Source organism: Bombus flavifrons, chromosome 10, assembly GCF_040668555.2.
Source record: "Bombus flavifrons isolate JBK064 chromosome 10, iyBomFlav1_principal, whole genome shotgun sequence".
Lineage (NCBI taxonomy): Eukaryota > Metazoa > Arthropoda > Insecta > Hymenoptera > Apidae > Bombus > Bombus flavifrons.
In genome coordinates this window covers 6,228,233-6,249,541 of record NC_138451.1, presented here as the reverse complement: position 1 = coordinate 6,249,541, position 21,309 = coordinate 6,228,233, and the positions used below count along the sequence as shown (strand labels likewise).

Genomic DNA, 21,309 nt, shown 5'->3' with positions numbered 1-21,309 from the left:
CAATTATACAAATTTGTTATAAAGCACTACATCATTCGACAGGATTATTGTGTTTTTGTTTTTGACATGCAAACGTATAACAAATTTGTAAGAAAAAGCAAACGTTTCTTCGATTATAAAATATTATACAATTTTTTAAATTGCGATTATTATGTGAGTCTCATACCAAAGAGATTAGTGCTTTATTTATTTTGTTAATAGGTTGTATGTGTCATTTAAGAAATGTTATATTACGCATTATTCACATAAAACAAAAACAAATAAATTCGTTTTTTTCAAATTAATGGTAAACAAGAAATTACTACAATTATATATTTGTACAATTATACATTTGGCTATAATTGACTTTTTAATAATCATGTAAGAGAAAGTTAATTTATTATAATTCGTATTTATCGTGCCATTTACTCTCCTTAGTGTTCACATTGATTAACTTAAATTTAATTTAGGGACCAATGTAATAACATATTGTCAAAATTTAAATTTATTTACTGTTAGATATAATAAAATCCTTTATTTATCACTTATTGACAATTCTGGTTTTTATTAAAGCTAAAAGAATTTAAGAAATTATTTTATAATAATATTACAATATTCTCCATATATTTCCTTATGATAGTCGGCAGTTATCTTTAGATACTGCAGGAATTTGATCTTCCTTGACATTAGAAGTTTCCATTGTCTTTTGTCTTGTGCTTGGAGGCTTTCATGAAAACAGGAAAGTTTTAATAATTTTAATAATTCAATTAGATATTACGATACAAATGTTTCAAAAAACTGCTTACCGATGATGCCTGACTTCTTTGCAAATTTTCATTTGATATTCTAGACCCATTTTCCATCCATGACCATTCCTTTGTGTTCTGAAAATAGAAATCGTTGTTTAACTTTTATTCATTCTCTTTTTGTTTTAAATCGTACCAGTGTCTCCTGACAGGTTTTGACATGATCTAAATTTGGATACAACATGTGGTCAATATCAGAAAGTGGTGGAGCAGTGGGATGCTACAAAAGAATTTTTTATTACTTTTTTATTTAGACATAAATAAATGATACAAGGAGTACTCTTTCATTTGTCATCATTACTTATCCATTGTAGATACACATTAATAGGAATACTTGCTTCCTTTTTTAAATTTATCAAAATAAAAATGTTATGTTAATAAAGTGAAAAAACAAGTTTAATACATATATTAACTATAGTAAATTATGGATTTATACATACTTTCATTTTTTCAGTGTCTGTAGGCTGAACTGGACAACAATTAGTGTTGTGATTATATTTGTAACATTTTTCACATTTAAGATCCCAAGCAGGACAGGCTTGCATAGGATGCCTCTGATTACATTTGCTACAGTTTTTTTTATTTTGTCTTCTTACCCGTTCTTCATTCTTATTTGAATTACTAGTCTCTTTATCAGAATGTGTAACATTCTTAGCAGATACACTATCAATCTTAATATTATTGTCATCTATCTGTTTTCTATTTTGGTTTGTATTCTGTTTTCTATTTTGGTTTGTATTCTGTTTCCTCTTTTGCATGGCAGATTTATGTTCATTAAAAATTGATATAAATCCTGATAAATTAAGATTTTTTATATTAAACAGCTTCTGTCTCATTTGTTTATTATCAAACTCAATAATTAATTTGTCCCTAATTATGCTGTCTGTCATATTTCCAAAATTACAAGTTTTTGCTTTATTCTAGAAATTAACAGATACATAGAAAAAGTGCATTAAAAAATATATATAGTTTTTCAAAATTAACTTACTTTCAAATAAACAATATAATTTTCAATAGAGACATTGGAGTTTTTGCGTGACTTAAAAAAGTTATATCTTTCTATAACTTCATTTTTAGGGGAAAGAAAGTATTTATCAAGTTTTGCTAATAATATATTCATGTCATCTCTCTCTTTCAAAGGTTTTGAAACAATTTTTTCTATAACATTTTGACCAATCTTTCCTATGTAAGTTCTTAAAAGATAAGCTTGATAATCCCGTTCTTTGTTTATAGAATTACTTGCTTTCATAAATATCATGAAATCATTTCTCCATTTTTGCCAATTTTGGATCATATCTCCATTATCAGATAAAGGCTCTGGAGGTCGTACATATATATCCATGTTGATAGTAATTTATTATCTACAATATCAGCACAAAACTGAAAAAATTTCATTTTAAGTATGACATTACTATAGAAATAGTGTTAACGTTAGAACTAACACACCAGTAAAAATGACTGATTTTATAATTTTATTTTAAAATTTCTACTTCTTGGTACTTTATTTGTAATGATGTAATGACTTTTACAGCGAAAACTAAAGGATAATATAATGAATTTTATTTTATTTTTTTATTTACTTAAAATCAAAATAATTTTGTATCATGGTTATTTATACCAATACCAGTCATTGTGACTGGTACTTGTCAAAGTGTAAAAGGGTCCTACAATTTGTTTACCGAACCCGAATTTTCCAGCTTCCCCGTTTTGCACAAATTCCCACACGTTTTTAGCATTTTTACTGCGTATCATTCAATATGATGGTGTCAATTATCAGGAAAATTCCGGATCGATCATGATTTAAGTTATTTTATTTGACATATTATATTGTAAAATTATGAATACCTTCTCAGAAAAGATTTGAAAATATTATCAATTTATTTAACATTTATTTTATATATGTAATGTTTGTTATGTTGTATATATTTTTATAATTATGTGACATATAATTTATTATTATACAATAAAAAATTAGTTTTTTTCTGCATATATTATATTTTATAATGATCAAAGACATATAATTACGTACCTGATTATCAAAAATGTGTTGCACAATGTCACATGAACACAATCTCTCACTTTTATAGCTTATTACAATATGACTTCGTCGTATCAATGATTTCTTTTCTGAAGGGTATTTCCCTACCTATTTAAGTGTGCCTACTTTACGACTTGAAAAAAAATGATTAATCATGTGTGTCAACATTGTAAAAAGCTTTAAGTTGACTTATTAATTTTAATGTTGGTAACAAATTTAAATCAAATTACTATAAACTTTAAATAGTTTTAAAATATGATGAGAATAGAATAATATATTATTAAACATAGTTTTCTTAGTGATTATCATTTTTCTGTGAATATCAATTAATGTCAAAGATGATTATTTATTAGGTCAAGCTTATGTTTCATCTTATTTAATTTATGTTTTAGGTTAAGTTAGCAGTAGGAGAATCTCAAAAAGTATTTGGATTTGGAGTTACAATTTTGAATAGAAACGTTAATATAAAATGGATGAGGTACATGATTTGGAAGATTGGAGAATTTCCTTATCCTCACGAAACAATGTGATATATAATGGTACTCCGTATGTTCCTATGCTAGTGGAGAACATTCTTATACATATTTCTTTCGAAGATTACGAGACAAATGGGATTAAAACAATACAAACAGTAGGAAAACTTATTCCAAAAACTGAAACGTTTGCTACACTTTTATCTGTGACACCTGGAAATAATTCTGCATTTTCTGTTAGCCTCAAAATTTTAAAAGTTGGAGATATATACATTAAAGATTCAAATGATATATATTGTCCAATATGGGTAAGATTTTTACTTTTAAAGATTATTTATTTCTTGCTTGTTTTTGTAATGTAATTATGACACGAATAATTTTTTTTCAGAAAAAATGCAGTATATTTAAAATATATGGAACTTTAAAGAAGGAAGGATTAGAAAATGTTTTAGAGGCTTCTCATTTGGTTCCAGTACAAGATGTTGTGGGTACATGGAATCTAATGGCGTCATTAAGCATAATTGCACGTTCAGAATATCGCCAGTAAGAATACTTGTCTATAAGAAATGAGAATAAATAATTACTAATGCTTATCTTATTATTAATGTTACTAATGTTTAGCTACTACCGTACCAAAGGACAAAGTAATATGTTACAGTTACAATGGGATAAAATGAAAAAGGAAAACAAACGAGTTACAAAGAAAGAGATAAACATTTGATAAAATATATTATTTCAAATTCAGTTGTGAACATACATAAATATATACTTGTAATAAAAAGTATATTATATTTTCTTATGTATTAAAGTATGTATAAAATTGTTAATAAATTGTTATGAACAGATACTTTGATTAATGTGCTTTTAGTGTTTAATATTTACTCATATTTTTGATGCATAATAAGTATAGGAAAGCATTCTTCAATTCAATTATATGAAAGAGTATTACCATTCTAATGTTTATGTGTATAAAATTTCTTATTACATTTTGAAGGAACATGCCCTATATGTTTGCAAATAGAGCAAACATTATCTTTTGCTGGACAAAGTGATCTAGATGCAGCATGGCTTAAACCACAAAAGTGACATTGTGCAATTTGAATAAGATGGCATTTCCACTTAAAATGATTTAATTTCTGGCATTTTGTGCAAATTTCATTAAAAGCTGGACACTTCTTACGCATATGATCACCTCCACAATAATTGCAATTGTAAATGAAAGTCGTTGGACATCGTCTTGGTAAATGATTCCATTTGTTACATTTTACACATTGTTTTCCTAATGCTGGACATTTCTCAGAAGAATGATTACCACCACAACATAAACAACTGATGATATCAGTATACAATTTCCAAATAAATGCGATTTCCTTTAATGTTAACTTGTTGAAATCAGAAGAAAATATAAATGTTGGAATTAATTGTTTAGCAGCATTTGTAAATTGATGTTCATTAATTTCTGTAAAAATTTTCTTTTTTATTAATTCTTCTTCATTTTCAATATTTTTTTCTTTGATTATCAACTAGAAAAGAGAATTATAAACTGCTTAAAAATGTACTATACATATGTATGCAACTTAGAACAATTTTTGTTATAAATTTTTAAATGTCTTTACCTGTAGGTCATCTACATATTTATAAACATTTTCTAAAGGTATCTTCTTTCTTCCCGAAAATATGTAATATTCTTCAAATTTTTCTATTAATATATCTACATTTTCTTTGTCATTTGGAAAATTGAATACAAATGTATTATGAATATCTTGTCCAACTGGACCCATTAAATTTAATAATAAGTTTCCCCATTGTTGTTTGTTAGAATTGTTTTTATTCTGCACTCTTTTAAATGCAAGAAAATTATTTTTCCAAGTGTTCCAATTTTTGAAGAATTCCTCTTCCGTCATAAATGGCGCAGGTGGCTTAACGTAAGGTACCTTTGTAGTTCTCTCCTCCGAAACATTTTTATTATGTGAATTGCCTAAAAGTAAATGTATTATATAAAGAAACTACATATTTATACATAGAAAATAGTTACCCATTATTGCAACGACTGTATTTAAAATTCTTTACAACTTTTAACCTCTACAATCATACCGTCACTGGCTTGATCTCTTCGATAATTATACCAATTCCGTTGGTGAGATTTTTTAATTGGCAAATAAGCGAGGAATCCCCTATAGCAATTCATTTCGTTAAAAACTGTCGTATATGAATAAATATAATTTATACAAACTGTATGAAAATAATTAAATGTATACACTTCCTGGCAAACTATTATAACTGATATGTTACCATTAAAAATAAGTTATCTGTAAGAATAGATTAGATATTTCTAATAATTAGATAATAATTAGATTAATAATAACAATTTCTAATAATAGATTAGATTATTAATCTTATAGAAGTAAAAAAATTAGGTTCGTTTTTCAAACAAAACTGAGAGCATTTGAGCGTAAATTTAAACATTTGGTAATTCCCACATGATTTGATCATGAAAAATGAGCTAGCATAGTTGATGAATTGGTTTTTGGACACGGACTGTCAGTCGTTAGGCGTTCCCCTGGCAACTCTACTCAGATTACATACGACTACTTTGCCATGCGATAAGATTTCCTAGTTCAACTTCTATCCTTTAACATTTCAACATTCTTTGTCTAAGTATTTTTGATTGTTTTTCTATCTGAAATATCTGTGAATAATCTCATAGTTCGCAAGACAGTTTTGTGATTCGGTGGAATCGAAAGATTACCAGGAAAATTCAATCAGCTTCTTAAGGAATTATTTACAATGAATTTTTAATCATCATCCTCTAAAAGACGTTCGATTTGGAATTATTACATTTGGCTACGATTTAGAAAATAATGTGTTTGCATTCCAAAGGAGTCAAAACGACTGTGGTACATAGTACATGTATGATGAGCGATAAAAACGATATGGTTTTCCGAATGATCGATTGAAAGAGGAGTTGATACATATAAATTTTCGCTAGTGGAAGCTTAGCCACATGGATACCAATTACAGAGTAAATATCGGCAAGTGGCTGCCACCTCCAGGCGACGTTCTCGTGAAATGGTTTCTCAACTCGTCGATGGTTACAGAGAGCATAGACAATCTTATTGAATCCATAGCCTTAATCATCCAGGACATCACAGATTCACAGACTTGTGAATTCGAGGTGCGAAACATGAGTCTTTATATGTTTTTCCATGGTAAAGTACTGGCCGTAGTTTAATTTCTCATTATGAACCGTACGATTAATGAAATTAGCCTGCTTAATGCAATATGCCCTTTGTTGTCGTGAATGAAAGATATTTCTACGGAAGCTGCTCGAATTAAATAAAGTGTTCTCTGCTTTTTTTGTTCTATATCCAAAAAGAAAGAATTGAAATTTTATTTTCTATTTTCATATCGTTGAGAAAATTTCTATTATTTTATAGCATTAATATTTTTAGTATAAATGAAGTTTCATAAAGATGGTTTCGTAAGATCCTTGAAATTTTTCGTAAATAAAGAATAATTTAGGTAAAAAGGTACTTCTATTCCTTCACGAATAGACTACAAATGTTCATGCATTTATGGAAAATTTAAAGGTTCAAAAATGCACAGAACGCATATAATATGTAAAAATATATATAACATCCAATTTATGTTATAACATCTAGTAGATGAACCGAATTTTAGATTCGATTTGAATTCTCTATTTAGGTTTTATTTCTTTAGTCAATCAAAATTAATTTATAAAATTGCGTAAATATCCGCAGTATATTCACAAATAATTATGATGATTGTCAAATTATCTTTGTATTGAATTGAACTAATTTTTATTTGTATTTTATATACAGGTATATAAGAGAGTTGCAAACGATCTAGAAGAGATAACGAAAGGGTACAAATCGATCAGTACGACGAGCCTTAGTACACATCCGATTTACAAGTATAAGATGCGTCATTTCTTGACGATATTAAAACGAAAATTGAACGTACTCGTAAGGTTCACTTGCAATTTGATAAACGAAATCGTCGATTGTAAGAGTGACGAGTTGCTTAGGATTATTTTTAGGTGAATACCGTAGGGCCGTACGTTGAATTTTCATTCGACTAATAAAAACCTATCGGTTTTAGGTTGGTGAACATTTATAACGATGTATTAGACATGGATATCGAGGTTTCTGGACCTTCAACAAGCGTATTCTGTAATGATTGTCCTTATATACTGGAACCAATGAAGAAGATATCCGTTACTCGAATATTGCAGGTGAAAGTTTTTCTCAAAATTGTACTACATCACTACGAAAATTTCGTTCGTTTAATTTTTCTTTCTGAAACCTATAGTGTTTCAAATTTCCAACGAACGAAATCGTGAATTTCTTGGCACAAATTCGACAAAACGAATAGAATGATATTAGAAGTTAAGTCGATAGATTGTTCGATTGATTTTCTAGATCAAAGTTCGAACAATAAATGATCTACGACTTGATTCCAGATGCTGGCCAAAAATAGAGCGGAAGAATCTTGCCACGAACTCATTGACTGCCTTTTAGCAAATTACAAGCCCCGCGAGAAAACCGATCCCTCTACGACAATATCTGGTGACGCTGACGTTTCCGAAAATTCGAGTATCGAGATTTATCGGTCAGGGCAGCCAGTATTAAATTAGTATAAAAGACTATTCTATTTTTGTCGCGTATTTCACGAAAAATTGTTTCGCAGAGCGCTTACGAGACATTTAACGCCGCCGATCGAAAGTTCCACGTCGAGAACGGAGTTGGAGGTATCAAATATTGAGAGCATTCAGACATTAGTCAATACTCAAAATGAACAGGTACTGAGGCTGTTAAACGTCGTGCAAGATGTTTCACCGAAATTATTTGGCACTGATGCGTTAAAAACTAGCAAAGGTAAACAAGAAAATCTTTTTCATTGTTTAACTCTTGCCTGGCGCAGGTGTGGCCATTTTTATCACGTGTATCGAATGAATTAGAACTTTATTTTACAGCAACAAAGTGTAGGTTTAAATAAAAAGAATTTTTACCTTTACGTGATAATGAAATTCACTTAAAAAATAAAATTGCTTATGTAGTTTAATAGAGTAGTAACAGAGAAATACAGTTTAGATAGTAATTAATGACGAATATTTCGTCGAATTCTCCCTGACTGTATGTGTCAGAATTAATCGGACCTAGCCTCCTGTGCTTGCGGATTAAATTTCATTCTTAATTACCAATCCGTCTGACATTGAAACCACCAACATTGAAATTACCAATCCGTGAAACATTATAAAATATTCACGGTCGTGAAAGGCGAGACAAGATTGAGAAGCAGTGCGATAAAGAAGGTGAAGAATTATTATCAAGAAGTTGCGTGGGGCGCTCTATCAGGTATTCTGGATCACGTGGTTCTCTGGTGGTCTTCGGAGGCTCTGGCTACTCGTCATAATCATGGAGCACAGCAGCTTAAAGACTGGCTTAGTCAATTCATCCGGAGGAATCATGGTATAAAAGAAATATCAATATGAAACACGCACTTAAAAGTTTCACGTAAAAAAAGCAATTACGTATATTTATTAAAATTTTAGTACCACAGACGGTGAGACCAGCGTTACAGAATCTTTGTGATGCACTTGGTTACCACGCCACGATTACAGAATGGGATCAGTTCTTTAGACTGGCTTATACATCAGCTTTTAAATGTCAGTCGAAAGCTTCCTTCACGGAGGTAAGTTCTCTTTTTATTAAAAAAAATACTCAAGAATAAAATAATATTAATAAATTGCGTTTATACATAGTGTTTAGGTTTAGCGATCGGGTACTCTACAAATTAAAATGCTACATACCATGCCTTCCTAATCCCAACACATAGAATGATTCAAAAGGGTTTGTGTGAATTTCCAGGTGTCTGACACGGGCCAAATGTTCGTAGAATTGTTCCAACTGCTCGTTAGGTTGAGCAACGAATGCGAGGCAGGCGGTGAATGGGTGATAGGAGCACCATTGATAGAGTTACCACTATCGGAACAGATCGTCATCCTCCATCGATTAGATCATTCGGTACATACAGCGAGACTATGGATTGTGCAGGAGGCGAAAATCATAGCTCATACATGGGAACTGGACGTGTTCTTTCTTTTGGTAAAAGGTGACATAGTGAACTGTCTCGAAGAACTTTCATATTTAAAGGTAAAGCTTAGGCTCATTAAACAACTAGTTATTTTTTAATATTCTTCTTTAACGTATAATTTTCTTCATCAAAAGTTTTTACACTGTGTTAAATTATTTTCTATGTTTCAGCTGGCTGATCATACGAGTACATTGTCAACGGATTCTGTGAGTGTTCAGGTATATGTTTGCGCGAAAATGAGAGCGAAAATCGTGTCTGAAGTAAATGTCAACATAGATTTACTCCAGGTAAGCGATGATTTGTAAGTGTTCGGCAGCTCTGCTGAGGTTTCTGCTTTTATATACTTCCTGTTGTTTTTCCACAGAAGTGTTCCGGAAAGTGTGTAGAAATTCTGGCAAAAATCTGCCGCGTGGTCAGCCTAGCGAATCTACACATGTGTTTTCCACGGTCAAGTTACTGGAGGAAAGGGAGCGACATTGCTCCAGTGACTGCTAGTCTTTACGTAGAGACTTATTTCGGTAAGCAAATCCCTCTTACACGTACGCTTGATTCTCTAAAGCTGTCTATTCCGCAGAGAAAGTATTGCTTCCGGTGTTAGAAGTTATTGAAGACCCCGAGACGTCGAATATGATTCTGAAAATTATGTGCGAGGCATGGCTGGATTACATCTATCTGCACCGTATTAAATTTAGGTAAATCGTCAGCTGATCCTGATCTTTATTTCCGGTAAAAAAAAGTGACAAGAAGAAGCGAAATAGAAACACGATACGATATAAATTAGATTTTACATTTTTAAAAATATCTTTTAGCAAATATGGTGCGTTGCAATTGCTTACGGACTTCGCGTACGTATCGAAATGGGTGACAAATTGCCCGATTATTTCTCAGAATGTACGAGATCATCTTTTGAAAAACGAAGTGCTGCGACGATGTGAAGGAGTGGGTCGATTGCTTCTTCGACATCCTGGCGAGGCTATTTCTATGCGTAAAAGACTCAGTACGAAATAGAATTATCATAAAATTAGGGCGACTTGAATTCGAAATGGTAAGAAAAGATCTTTTACTCTACCTAATGTTTCAGCCAGAAGAACAAACGAACGTGGATCGCCCGAATCTCCGGGATTGGAACGCATGCCAGCGGAAATGTACGTCCCCAACCAGGAACAATGGCTGGAGCTTCGTGCCTCGAAAAGATACAACTTTTGTTGCACCGAATGACCAAAACCATTTTAACGAATTTATTATATGAAAATAATCATAAGATTTTAATATTTAGACCCAGCTTACTCGTTTCCAAACCAACTATACTATAATAATATAATAACTAATCAACTAAATCAACTTGCTATAATCTTTATTAAATCGACTTAAAGATAGATGTCTCATCAGCTTATTCTAGTCGTTTTAGTAGGTTTTTGTGTTTGTCTTCGTTATTTTACGCGCTTGCTCTTTCATTTTTCATTTAAACTTGAATAGGAATATCGAGTATCTGAATGCAACTGTAATATTACGGACGAATTACGTAACGCATATAGGCTAATTCCGCGCGCGTATTGTTTCAACAAAGCCGGAAGATCCCCGGCGCGAATTCAAGCGAGTTATGCGTCTGCGAAGCCCGTCAACGGGAAGGAAACCTTTCGGCAAACCTTCGCACGTCACGTATTACGTTACGCATCTCCATACGTTACGAAATAATAAGGGACAATACGTTGTATAAGATTTAATTAGCTGAACTATTGACTCTTGACGGCCTGTTGGAAATTAGTCGAGTCTTTGCTTTGGAATCTAACGCAAAGCTTTTTTTTAGGTCTACCGTGATGAAACGGTCTAGATTATCGTTGGTCCGTTGATTTTCGTATTTGATCGACGGAAGGACTCGGTTAATTACACCCTGTCACGTTTACGACGCGTCGAAGATTGTAATTAGCGGTGGATGCACGACGATCGATGTGCCAGTTCAGCCGCTTTCATAATTACTGCCTAGCTATGCAGAGAGGAGGTGGATAATCAACAGGGAGCCCGTTGCTTGGGTTGATCGTCGATTCGACACGTGACAGCAGGCCATCGGATTTCCCACGATTATCACTGATAAATCGATTTTTCCTCACCTACTGCGGAAATACTCGTGTTCATCGCGTTGCTTCGCTAATAATCGTTTCTGGAAATGTACCAATGCTCGTGAAAACGTGAGTATAGATAGTTTTGACGATATAAGCGGTTTTGAAATTGGTCGTGTATTTCTTTGATGTCTTCCTAAGTTACATTTTTAATTATTATAATGTAGATTATCGCTATTTTAAGATGCAAAGATGTCGATAATCTTTTTCGAAACGAAGTTCCGCTTCTCGACTTCGACCCATAGACATCGCAGGATAAAAATGAGACGAGGCGACTAGTATTTCATTCTAGTTCGTCGATCCTCGATTCTTCTTATGTAACACGAATCGGTCAACTTGCATAGCTAGTGCACTGTATGTATAATGTATAGCGCGCAAAGCATAGAACGCTCGCGGGATAATAGATATTTCGATAGCAGTGGCCCGTCAAGGCGTTCGAACTTGCTTGACTCACTTGCTTGAATTGCTTAAATGTGAGGATTTGCGGATGATAAGAATAATCCCGATTTAATTACCTTTATTTTCGACCGTTGCCCCCGCTGGTATTACGTTAATAACCTATTTAGAAACTTTTACGCGTTCGTTTCCTTCTTTCGACATTATTCATGCGTTTACGATCCTAATTCGTAGCAATTCGAATTTTTCCAATTCTTGGTGCGCGAGTAAGTTTAGGAGTGAGCTTTTGTGATTTTCGAATATTCTAGAATTTGATTGATTGCGTTAGAATGATTTCGTATAGTGGTGGATTTTGAAACGTTCAGGTGTTTGGAAATTTATATGATACTTCATCACTATATCGAGACCAGTATCGTTCGTATCGCGTTTCACCATCGAGTTAGAGCCTGTTTAATGCTATTCCATTTTTCATCCGTCTGTAGTTTTTACAATTTTTTGGGCAAAAGTGAGTATCGATCCTGTCATGTGATTCTTGTATACACAACTATAGAAATGGTAGTTGAGTTCGTTTCCCGTACTGAATATCATCATAAATATTCTATTTTCGGTATATTTTACATATTTTTACATATTATATACTTTTCATATATTTTTTCATCTCTAAATTTCTCGAATCTTGATGTTGATACAAGATGGATCTTATTATAATTTTTGAATTCGATGATAATATTAATAAATATCACAATCTTCCATCTTCATGATTAAAGAATTAAAGTTAAAGGTAATAATATTTTTCAACGTTCTCAAACAATGAGAAATAGCATTAATAACTTTCTGACGAAGGGATGCAGCGTAGAGAGCGACAGAAAGCATCTTGTTGTGCCCAAGAGGACAGGAAGTTCCGATTTGCATCGATTCCTCCGCGGTAAACCGAGTCGACTCGAACCGAACGGAGTCGAGCTGCGAAACTCGCCAGTTGTCCACGCCAGTTCACTTCTGTTCGCCATTGTGATCATCAACACACTTCGAGTATTTTCCTCGAGATTTCTTTTTGTCGTTCGCCAGTGAGATATTGTCGTTCGGACCATGTACGCGGATAGAGGAGTTAATGAAAGGACGTCGCTCACGAGACCTCTAGATTCCCCGGACTACGTGGAATTCGCGAGCCTGCTGAGGACCCGGAAGACTCGAATCAGACAGTTTCAGTGCTGCATCTGCGCCGCTGTAATGTAAGTCTTCCTATATTCTCCAGAAAAAAAGACCTTGCTTGTCTTATATTTCTTTATCTTTTTCTTCTTAAAAAGATGTGGAGAGATGTTGGAAATACTGAGAGATCGAAAGAAGTATGAGAAGGAATTCTCTGTTTTTTAATATTTTCTTATTTCTTTATTCTTCTCTTTAAAGAGATGGGGATGGTCGTTGAAAATATCTGAAAATTGAAGTACGGGACAAGTTCTCTCTAGTGAAGGTATTTCTTAATATTCCCATATTTCTTTACTTCTTTCTTTAAAAAGATAAAGAAACCTGTTAAAATTATAGAAAGGTTAGAGTATGAGTGTAAACTATCTTTATTCTTTGTATCGTTTAACATTCCTTTGTTAGTGTGACTTAATTTTTATCATTTTTTTGGAAAGAAAACATGAACACTCCTTTATTTGTGTGATCTATTGGATCTTCTTATTCTTCGTATTTCTTTATTCATGCAATTTTAACAAAAATTGTCATAAACAATTTTTTATTTGTCAGAGTGTATCTTTTTATATCGGATTGGATTGGAATAGTTTTCCAGTAGGGATGATAAGCGTATTATTGCCAGTCGCTGGAATGTTCGATGCTTTGCATGTATTATAAGATGCGATTTGCAACTGGACGATGCCAATCCAGTATTCGAAAGCATTAAGAATTTGCGTCTGTAATTAAGCGTGTTTATATAATTACAAGAGAAGGCTACCTTGCACGCGTGATGCGATGCAACCAGTCGTTTAAACAAATAACATGCGGATGAGGCATACATAATCAATCACAATCAAATAAACAATATAAAAACCTTTTACTTAAAAATATTCATATAATTAATTAAAATTGCACAATTAAACCAATATTACTAATGACATTGTACAAATCACGAATCAAAAATTACCAGTAATAATACATTTTCTTCTATAATAGCAACAAATTTAGAAATCAAATAAAGCTTTACAAACAAATTTTACAAATTACCAATTAACTGATTACCTTTTTTGACGTAAAACTTTAAAATTATAAAAAGGAGTATCATAATTTACAACCAGTAGTTTGTCAATTTACTAATAGTATTAACTAGCAAATTATTGCGCAAGAGAGTTTTATTCGATAATAAAACGAAGGGAACAACAATTAGGAATTCATCAATTTTTTATGATACCGCACGATACCGAGATAATTGAATTTTCCAAGTTAACCCTTTTGTCCGGGACGGTTGAGACGACTTCTGAGCGCATTTTCGATTCGGAATCCACATAAAGGAACGCTGTACGAGTTCACTAGTACACCGACCATTACCATCGTCACTTCGTGTAGGGAAAAAACCATTGTGCATCGAGTCCCCACCGTAAGCGGATACTTACGTAAAATCATCGCTCACCTCGAACCACCGCCTGACCGGCCGATCGTTTCAGTTCGGTCTTGGAACGCGTGCAACCAGGAATGCTTTCCTCGGAGAAGACCTCGTTGACCGGCGACAAGCCAGCCAGAGTGTACTACGTGCATGACGCGTTGCCATTTTATTCCCATCACAGGAGGCGACGGCTGCGGCTACGATGTTTCACGTACACGATCGCGGTGTGAGTCACATTTCCATCGTCTTTGCTTCTATCCTGTTGTCATTGTTTGTGTTCTTGCGCTTCCAGTTTGAATCTCGCGCACCTTGTGATTTTTATCAAATGAGTAGAAATGAAAAATAATATTTAAAATCATATAGAAAATAATATAGTTCGATTTGGTTTGATGTAGTCTCATCTTTTATCTTTTGATCGAGATTCAAATTTTGATTATTCGTCGATTATATGTACGGTATTTTTGTCGTACGAGAACGACGTCGTCCTGTTTCGTGCGATGTTAATTTGACATCTTTCATCTTGCGTTTCTGTTATGTTTTTCGATTTCGGTCCATTTGATTATTCGTAGATTGTTGATACTTTCGACGAATAACATTTGTAAAATGATTAGCTGCAGTCTATATATCTGATTCGATCCTAACTTTTTAGAGAGTTTTCAGATTATATCGCAGTAAAGTGGATCCGTGCAACAACGAAACCGCGGTTTCTATGCTGCGGTTTCGTCTGGGCGTAACTCGAACACGTGAGACGGGTTTACGACAGGTTCATCATGGGGCAATTCTGTCTTGCTCATTAGAAATCATCCACTTTGTTTCATTTTACAAGCTTTCAAATTTCAATATATTCACTTAAATAGCCTCAGACAATAAGACAGTGGATTATACGTGTAGAAACTTCCGTTGTTTGGAGATTTTCCGTGACACAAACGAGCATTAAGAACAACAGCTCGCCCTTATCTCATATCTCATTTGCAGAGTAAAACACCTTGCAATTCGTTTACGAAGTACAAACAGTCTTGCATGAAACTCGGCGTCTTGCGCGTAGGCTGATTAGCGTTACGTGATGCTGGCCTTGATTACATGCGCGATTGTACGGTGACAATACGGTTGGCCACTGCTACAACTTTTCAAACAGCTCCTTCTAAGATATATTATTCCATCCTGGTGGTATTTAAATCGATGCTTCTTCGATAAATTCACTTTTACGATTCGTATGATTTATGTATTGAACGCCATTCTTAAAACGAAAGTTTGTTTTGATAGCTTTTTGTTATTATACAATTTATCGAAAAATAACTATCTTAATTGTCGAGGAATTATCGAAGGATGACCATCTTAATTTCTATGCATTTTTGACAAATTAAACATTTTGTAGGCTAAGTGACGAAATTTCATCCTTTTTCTTCGAAGCGAATTTTTATTTTTATTGAAAAAAGTTAAAGGCAATTGACTTAACGAATGACTGTATAATTCAATAAAGTCATCGATATCACAGAAGCTTTTTATATGTTTTAGAAGCTCTAGAACAGTACAAAATTTACCTTTGGATGTAAACAATCCAGTTTGCCTATGAAGAATAAAAAAATATATCTAATTATCAAAATATAGCTCTTTAAGCTCTTGTTGCACTTTTATTTCAGAGCGATCTTCACTATGGCCCTTATAGTGACAGTAAGCTACTCCGTAAGCCACGATATGACAGACGTCGGTCCAAACTTCACCACCTCTTCTTCCGAGTCTACCATGAATCTCACAAGCACTTTAAAATTGGGCATTGCTCCTGGATCTGGGTCCTACACCCTCTTCAGCAATCCTTCCATTGTCCCACCTTCTAATTCTATCTTTGTGTCTGACAAAAACACGAAAGATACCGCTACGCCAAAATTAACAGACGATGAGATAAAGATAGGGCTGGAAGCAGGTCGCCAAGCAGTAAATGAGCGACTTTTTGCAGACGTTACTGCGTTGAAGTCTCCACTACCCTCACCATCGCCTGAAATGAGGCATCGTTACGCAGTAAGCACTTGCACGAGTGTTGGAACACTAGCTTTAGCGGCTGTAGCAGAACTTGCAGCGACTAAAAGAATCGAAAGTTCAAGGACAATCTTTGGAGCATCCTCTGCTATTGGAAGCTTCTTCGACGCAGGCTGGCAGTTTCTGGGTATTTGCAAGCAACTCACCACCCCAGAATGTCCATCTAATAAATATAGAACCTTCGATGGAAGTTGCAACAGACCAATGCAATGGGGAGCCACCATGACACCATTCAGAAGAGTTCTAGCGCCTAACTATGCCGATGGTGTCGAAGCTCCTCGTAGAGCAGCTACAGGAGCCGAGTTACCCTCAGCAAGAGAAGTTAGTTTGAAGGTTCACAAGCCTTCACCAAGTAGCAATCCTCATTTCACAGTGATGTTAGCTGTTTATGGACAATTTTTGGATCATGATATCACCGCTACTGCGATTAGTCAGGGTATCAATGGTACTTCTATTTCTTGTTGTCCACCATCTGTTGGTCATCCTGAGTGTTTTCCTGTTTCTGTCTCTTCTGGAGATCCTGTTTTCGATGTAGCTGGGAGAACGTGTATGGATTTCGTCAGATCTGCACCCGCACCCCAGTGCAAACTGGGCCCTAGGCAACAGTTGAATCAGGTGTGTACTTCCATTGTTTCAAAGTTTAATGCTTGTCCTCATAAATCAACATTTTAACGCTATGAGCATTAATTCTTGACGTATAATGAGATTCCATTCGAAGGACGGTGTCAGTCGTGATACAGGGCGACGAGAAATTGCTATCGAGATGGATGAAAAATTCCCTTGGAACAATGCGCGATCGGCGCGTTGCGTTGTTAATTAACTCGATTATCGTCGCATCGATGAGGCGAGTTTTGATCGTAATGACGTATTCGTTATCTCCGTAATAATGATATCGCACAATAGTGATCTAGACAATGGGAACAAAATTACACTGTTAAATATACTTGTTCGTTTCTCTTTGATTCCAAAAAGTCAAACCTTTCATATTTCAAAGTGAATATATATTATTTTGCACAGGCGACTGCGTTTATTGATGGCTCAGCAATCTATGGATCTGATCAGGATACAGCTCGTAAGTTGCGAGAATTTTCTGGCGGTCGATTGAGGATGCAGTTGACTCCGGACAATCGAACTCTCTTACCACCTAGCATGAATCCTAACGATGGCTGTAATCGTGAAACTGAGAAGTTGAGGGGCAGGTACTGCTTCGCAGCAGGCGATGCCAGGGCAAACGAGAACCTGCACTTGACGACGATGCATCTGCTCTGGGCGCGACAGCACAATAGAATCACCGAGCAGTTGACTAAGGTCAACCCTTCTTGGAATGACGAAACGCTATACGAAGAGTCTCGACGTATAGTGGGTGCTCAACTGCAACATATTACCTATCAGGAATTCATACCTATCATCTTAGGAGAGCAAGAAACGAATTTACGTGATTTGAAGCCTCTCAGGTCCGGCTATAGACAATGGACCGTAGATGACTCTAATACTGACCCAAGTATAGCTAATAGTTTTGCAGCAGCTGCCTTCAGGTTTGCTCATACTTTGTTACCTGGCTTAATGAAAATGACTGACGAGCAAGAAGGAACCTCTTCTTATGTAGAACTGCACAGAATGTTATTTAATCCGTATAGTTTGTACGCAGAGGGTGGAGTGAAGAGTTCAGTCACCTCAGCTACGAGAAATATGATTCAGATGTCATCTACTCATGTCACTTCTCAATTGACCAATCACTTGTTCGAAGATCCTATTGCTAATGTTACTGTTCCCTGTGGCTTGGATTTGGTATCGTTGAATATTCAGCGTGGGAGGGATCATGGACTTCCTGGTTACATTAAATGGAGGGAATATTGTGGATTGGGGAAATTAAAAAGTTTCTCTGATTTGGAAGGACACCTGGATCCGAAGGCCCTTCAAGAGATTTCCTCGTTGTATGGGTCGATTTATGATATTGATTTATATACTGGAGCTTTGGCTGAATTACCTAGGGCTGGTGGTATCGTTGGTCCCACTTTTACGTGTCTGATCGCTGATCAATTTGTTAGGTTACAGAAAGGGGATAGGTTTTGGTATGAAATGCCTGGACAACCGCATTCATTCACAGAAGGTAAGATAATTGTTGATTATACCTAAAATTTATATTCTGAGCACTAAGATGTCTGAGGAAGTTCTTAATCTTTTTAGAATCAAATTATTTTTAAAAAGAAGAGATTTTTTTATCAATTACTAATTGGTCAAAACAGTTATTGAATAAAAAACAAAGTACCTTAAACTTGACTGGAATTTATAACTGTATTTTTTGTTATTTTCCTTTTTTCAATAAAACTTCCCCAAACTTTTAGACAAGATTAGATAAGATTGTCACGTGCAATTTCACAATGTATAATAAATTTATGTTGTATTGCAATATTTATTCATGCGTTTCCATTCTTCTTCCTTTTTCAGACCAGCTTACAGAATTACGTAAAACCTCATTGGCGAGGTTGATCTGTGACTGTTCCGACGGTGTAATACAAACTCAGGTGGAAGTGATGCGAGCAATAAGTGCAGAGAACCCCATGATGTCCTGTGAAGACATCCCAGGGCCATCCTTCGAACCATGGAGGGAATACAACTCAACATCCCCCAAATTACAAGTTCCTTTCATGCCAGTCAATTGGACGCTTTTAAAGAACAATATTAATGACACAATCAGAGATGTCGTAACCTATATCAACAGTTCTAGGACTATGATGGACACTGACTGGTTAGCCTTCAAGAATTACATAAACGATACATTCTCTGATCTTCAAAACCAACTATCTGGTTTGCATCCCCTGCAGGTAGATGATCCTACGTCCATGGAAAAATTATCAATGGATTCTGATAGTTTTATTTTAAGAGCACCACGATCACCAAATATGTATCAAGATTGGATCATATTTAAAAATAACCTGGTAATATCATTGAATGATTCCATGCAGATGATGGGTGGTGGACCAGCTGCAGTGACCAAATGGATAGCTTTTAAACAGAATATTATCGATCAATTTGCTGATTTAAAGAACCGGATCTCGTCTTTGAAGGCAGATATTACTCTGAAATTAGAGACGAAGAAGAAAGAGCAAGAACAAGCTTTGATGAATAAGAATAAATTAATAGGGACTTCGAGTATCAAGAAGATTTCAGCAATTTTTGATTGGAAAAACTTTAAGGATAATATTATATCCTCTTTAGATGATAGCATTATGAATATAGGCGACAATATGCCTCCCCCTAGTGATCCAGCTTGGGCTACTCTAGGAGATGATATTAAAGACCGACTTTCTGCTTTTAGGGACAAGATCGATAGTCGGAAGTCTACTACAGTTCCTACTGAATTAGCCATGGGAAAATCAGATACTAATGACGATTGGATAAATTATAAACCTGATATAATTAAGACCGTAAACGATGCTGTGAATAAGATTAAGAATGAAATGCCACCACCACCTGATCCAGCATGGGCTATGTACGGGGATGAGATTATAAAAAGTTTCTCTGCTTTCAAGAGCACTCCAGCACGTATAGAACTCACAACATTATCCACCATAAATAAAATTTATCAACGTGAATATCTAGGAACTTCTTCAGCAGCCAAATTTAGTAATATGGAATTATCTAATTTGACTGACGATTGGTTACAATTCAGAGCTCAAGTCAACGATTCCTTAAGTAAAGTGATCCAGGACATTCAGAGCAAGGAACCAACAGAGATTGATCCTATTGCTTGGGCTGTTTTCAAAGATCAGACTAAGTCTGATTTCGCAAAGTTAAAAGATGAAATTGGAAGTATGAAGGCTGAATGGATCGCAGAAATAAGCAAATTACAACCAAATAAAAGTTCTTCGAATCTCCAAGCTAAGTTTAATAAATCTGAAGACTCGTCTAGATCTGATTATATTAAATTTATTGAACCAGTCATTCCTCCTGATGAATGGGTCGACTTTAAGAAACAAATTAACAATACTGTGATGAATATTCTTAATACTGCGAATACAACAGATAGATTTAACTTTGATGACCTCCACGAAATGTTCAACGAATCTTTCACCGATCTGAAGAACGAAATATCAGCTCTGAGGAGTTTGGTCAAGGATACTTATAATAACAAAACTGCAGCTGATTGGATTAGCTTCCAAACGAAGTTGAATTTTACAGTGAAGGATCTAGTGGATAGTTTAAAGAAAGAAGCTCAGCTAGAAACAGGGAATGTGATGAGGATTTTGTTCGAAGCTAAAGACAAGTTGTCTGATCTTGAACCACCAGTGAATTCAGGCTTGACTCCGCCCACAAAATGGATTCAATACGCTTTACGAATAAATAAAACAATTTCAGATGCTTTAGAAGGCATCGACAGTCAGAAACACGCAGCACTGATGATTAGTGCCGCAAAACCAGAATCATCATCATCAGATAATCCTAAAAAACTTACGAATTGGTTAATTGTTCCTTGTCTTGCGAGTTCGCTCCATGTGTTCACTGTGGTATCAAGGCTTCAAATTCGCATGTAAAGAAATTACAACTTCTTTTTATTATGCTTGTTGTATATATTTTATTATTTATAGAAATTAACTTTTATTACATGCTAACAAAGAGATAAGTATAGGAGGAAGGAATCAAAAGGAAAGTGAGAGTGTCATTGGAACTGACGTACCTTTTCAATGATTGCGCTTGAAACATTAATCCTAATTAATTAACAACAACAACAATGATAATAATAATTAATATG

General features: G+C 34.5%; 5 protein-coding genes across 15 annotated transcripts; 3 read left to right on the top strand and 2 right to left on the bottom strand.

Moving 5' to 3' along the window:
• Positions 1 to 468: 468 nt before the first annotated feature.
• LOC138183887 (uncharacterized) lies at positions 469 to 2,967 on the bottom strand. Of its 3 annotated transcripts, none has more exons than XM_069121360.1 (6): positions 2,815 to 2,966; positions 1,774 to 2,165; positions 1,226 to 1,705; positions 922 to 1,005; positions 786 to 863; positions 469 to 703 (listed from the first exon to the last, which is right to left on the bottom strand). In XM_069121360.1, the coding sequence occupies exons 2-6, from the start codon at positions 2,125 to 2,127 to the stop codon at positions 611 to 613; spliced, it is 1,089 nt and encodes a 362-aa protein (XP_068977461.1). In that variant the 5' UTR covers positions 2,128 to 2,165; positions 2,815 to 2,966; the 3' UTR covers positions 469 to 610. The 3 variants fall into 3 exon arrangements, with proteins under 3 accessions (XP_068977461.1, XP_068977462.1, XP_068977463.1); XM_069121361.1 differs by having other exon boundaries at positions 1,774 to 2,146; positions 2,815 to 2,950; XM_069121362.1 differs by lacking the exon at positions 922 to 1,005 and having other exon boundaries at positions 2,815 to 2,967.
• LOC138183889 (uncharacterized) lies at positions 2,910 to 4,143 on the top strand. The gene is made up of 4 exons (XM_069121367.1): positions 2,910 to 3,026; positions 3,216 to 3,604; positions 3,685 to 3,839; positions 3,918 to 4,143. The coding sequence occupies exons 2-4, from the start codon at positions 3,293 to 3,295 to the stop codon at positions 4,015 to 4,017; spliced, it is 567 nt and encodes a 188-aa protein (XP_068977468.1). The 5' UTR covers positions 2,910 to 3,026; positions 3,216 to 3,292; the 3' UTR covers positions 4,018 to 4,143.
• A 15-nt stretch (positions 4,144 to 4,158) lies between these two features.
• LOC138183888 (uncharacterized) lies at positions 4,159 to 5,804 on the bottom strand. 3 transcript variants are annotated; one of them, XM_069121365.1, is made up of 4 exons: positions 5,761 to 5,804; positions 5,391 to 5,470; positions 4,913 to 5,274; positions 4,159 to 4,819 (listed from the first exon to the last, which is right to left on the bottom strand). In XM_069121365.1, exons 1-4 carry the CDS (start codon positions 5,787 to 5,789, stop codon positions 4,250 to 4,252), a joined length of 1,041 nt encoding a protein of 346 aa, XP_068977466.1. In that variant the 5' UTR covers positions 5,790 to 5,804; the 3' UTR covers positions 4,159 to 4,249. The 3 variants fall into 3 exon arrangements, with proteins under 3 accessions (XP_068977466.1, XP_068977465.1, XP_068977467.1); XM_069121364.1 differs by lacking the exon at positions 5,761 to 5,804 and having other exon boundaries at positions 5,367 to 5,569; XM_069121366.1 differs by lacking the exon at positions 5,761 to 5,804 and having other exon boundaries at positions 5,332 to 5,484.
• A 65-nt stretch (positions 5,805 to 5,869) lies between these two features.
• LOC138183885 (coiled-coil domain-containing protein 142) lies at positions 5,870 to 10,723 on the top strand. 3 transcript variants are annotated; one of them, XM_069121357.1, is made up of 13 exons: positions 5,870 to 6,471; positions 7,139 to 7,356; positions 7,419 to 7,551; positions 7,780 to 7,928; positions 8,007 to 8,194; positions 8,597 to 8,788; positions 8,872 to 9,011; positions 9,188 to 9,472; positions 9,584 to 9,700; positions 9,778 to 9,931; positions 9,988 to 10,105; positions 10,223 to 10,410; positions 10,495 to 10,723. In XM_069121357.1, the coding sequence occupies exons 1-13, from the start codon at positions 6,301 to 6,303 to the stop codon at positions 10,629 to 10,631; spliced, it is 2,190 nt and encodes a 729-aa protein (XP_068977458.1). In that variant the 5' UTR covers positions 5,870 to 6,300; the 3' UTR covers positions 10,632 to 10,723. The 3 variants fall into 3 exon arrangements, with proteins under 3 accessions (XP_068977458.1, XP_068977460.1, XP_068977459.1); XM_069121358.1 differs by having other exon boundaries at positions 6,388 to 6,505; XM_069121359.1 differs by lacking the exon at positions 7,139 to 7,356 and having other exon boundaries at positions 6,351 to 6,471.
• A 419-nt stretch (positions 10,724 to 11,142) lies between these two features.
• LOC138184568 (uncharacterized) lies at positions 11,143 to 21,266 on the top strand. 5 transcript variants are annotated; one of them, XM_069122663.1, is made up of 7 exons: positions 11,143 to 11,599; positions 12,778 to 13,155; positions 14,584 to 14,748; positions 16,163 to 17,171; positions 17,574 to 18,666; positions 19,005 to 21,087; positions 21,175 to 21,266. In XM_069122663.1, the coding sequence occupies exons 2-7, from the start codon at positions 13,013 to 13,015 to the stop codon at positions 21,209 to 21,211; spliced, it is 4,530 nt and encodes a 1,509-aa protein (XP_068978764.1). In that variant the 5' UTR covers positions 11,143 to 11,599; positions 12,778 to 13,012; the 3' UTR covers positions 21,212 to 21,266. The 5 variants fall into 5 exon arrangements, with proteins under 5 accessions (XP_068978764.1, XP_068978763.1, XP_068978765.1 ...); XM_069122662.1 differs by having other exon boundaries at positions 12,770 to 13,155; XM_069122665.1 differs by lacking the exon at positions 11,143 to 11,599 and adding an exon at positions 14,363 to 14,516 and having other exon boundaries at positions 13,077 to 13,155.
• The last annotated feature ends 43 nt before the right edge of the window (positions 21,267 to 21,309 follow it).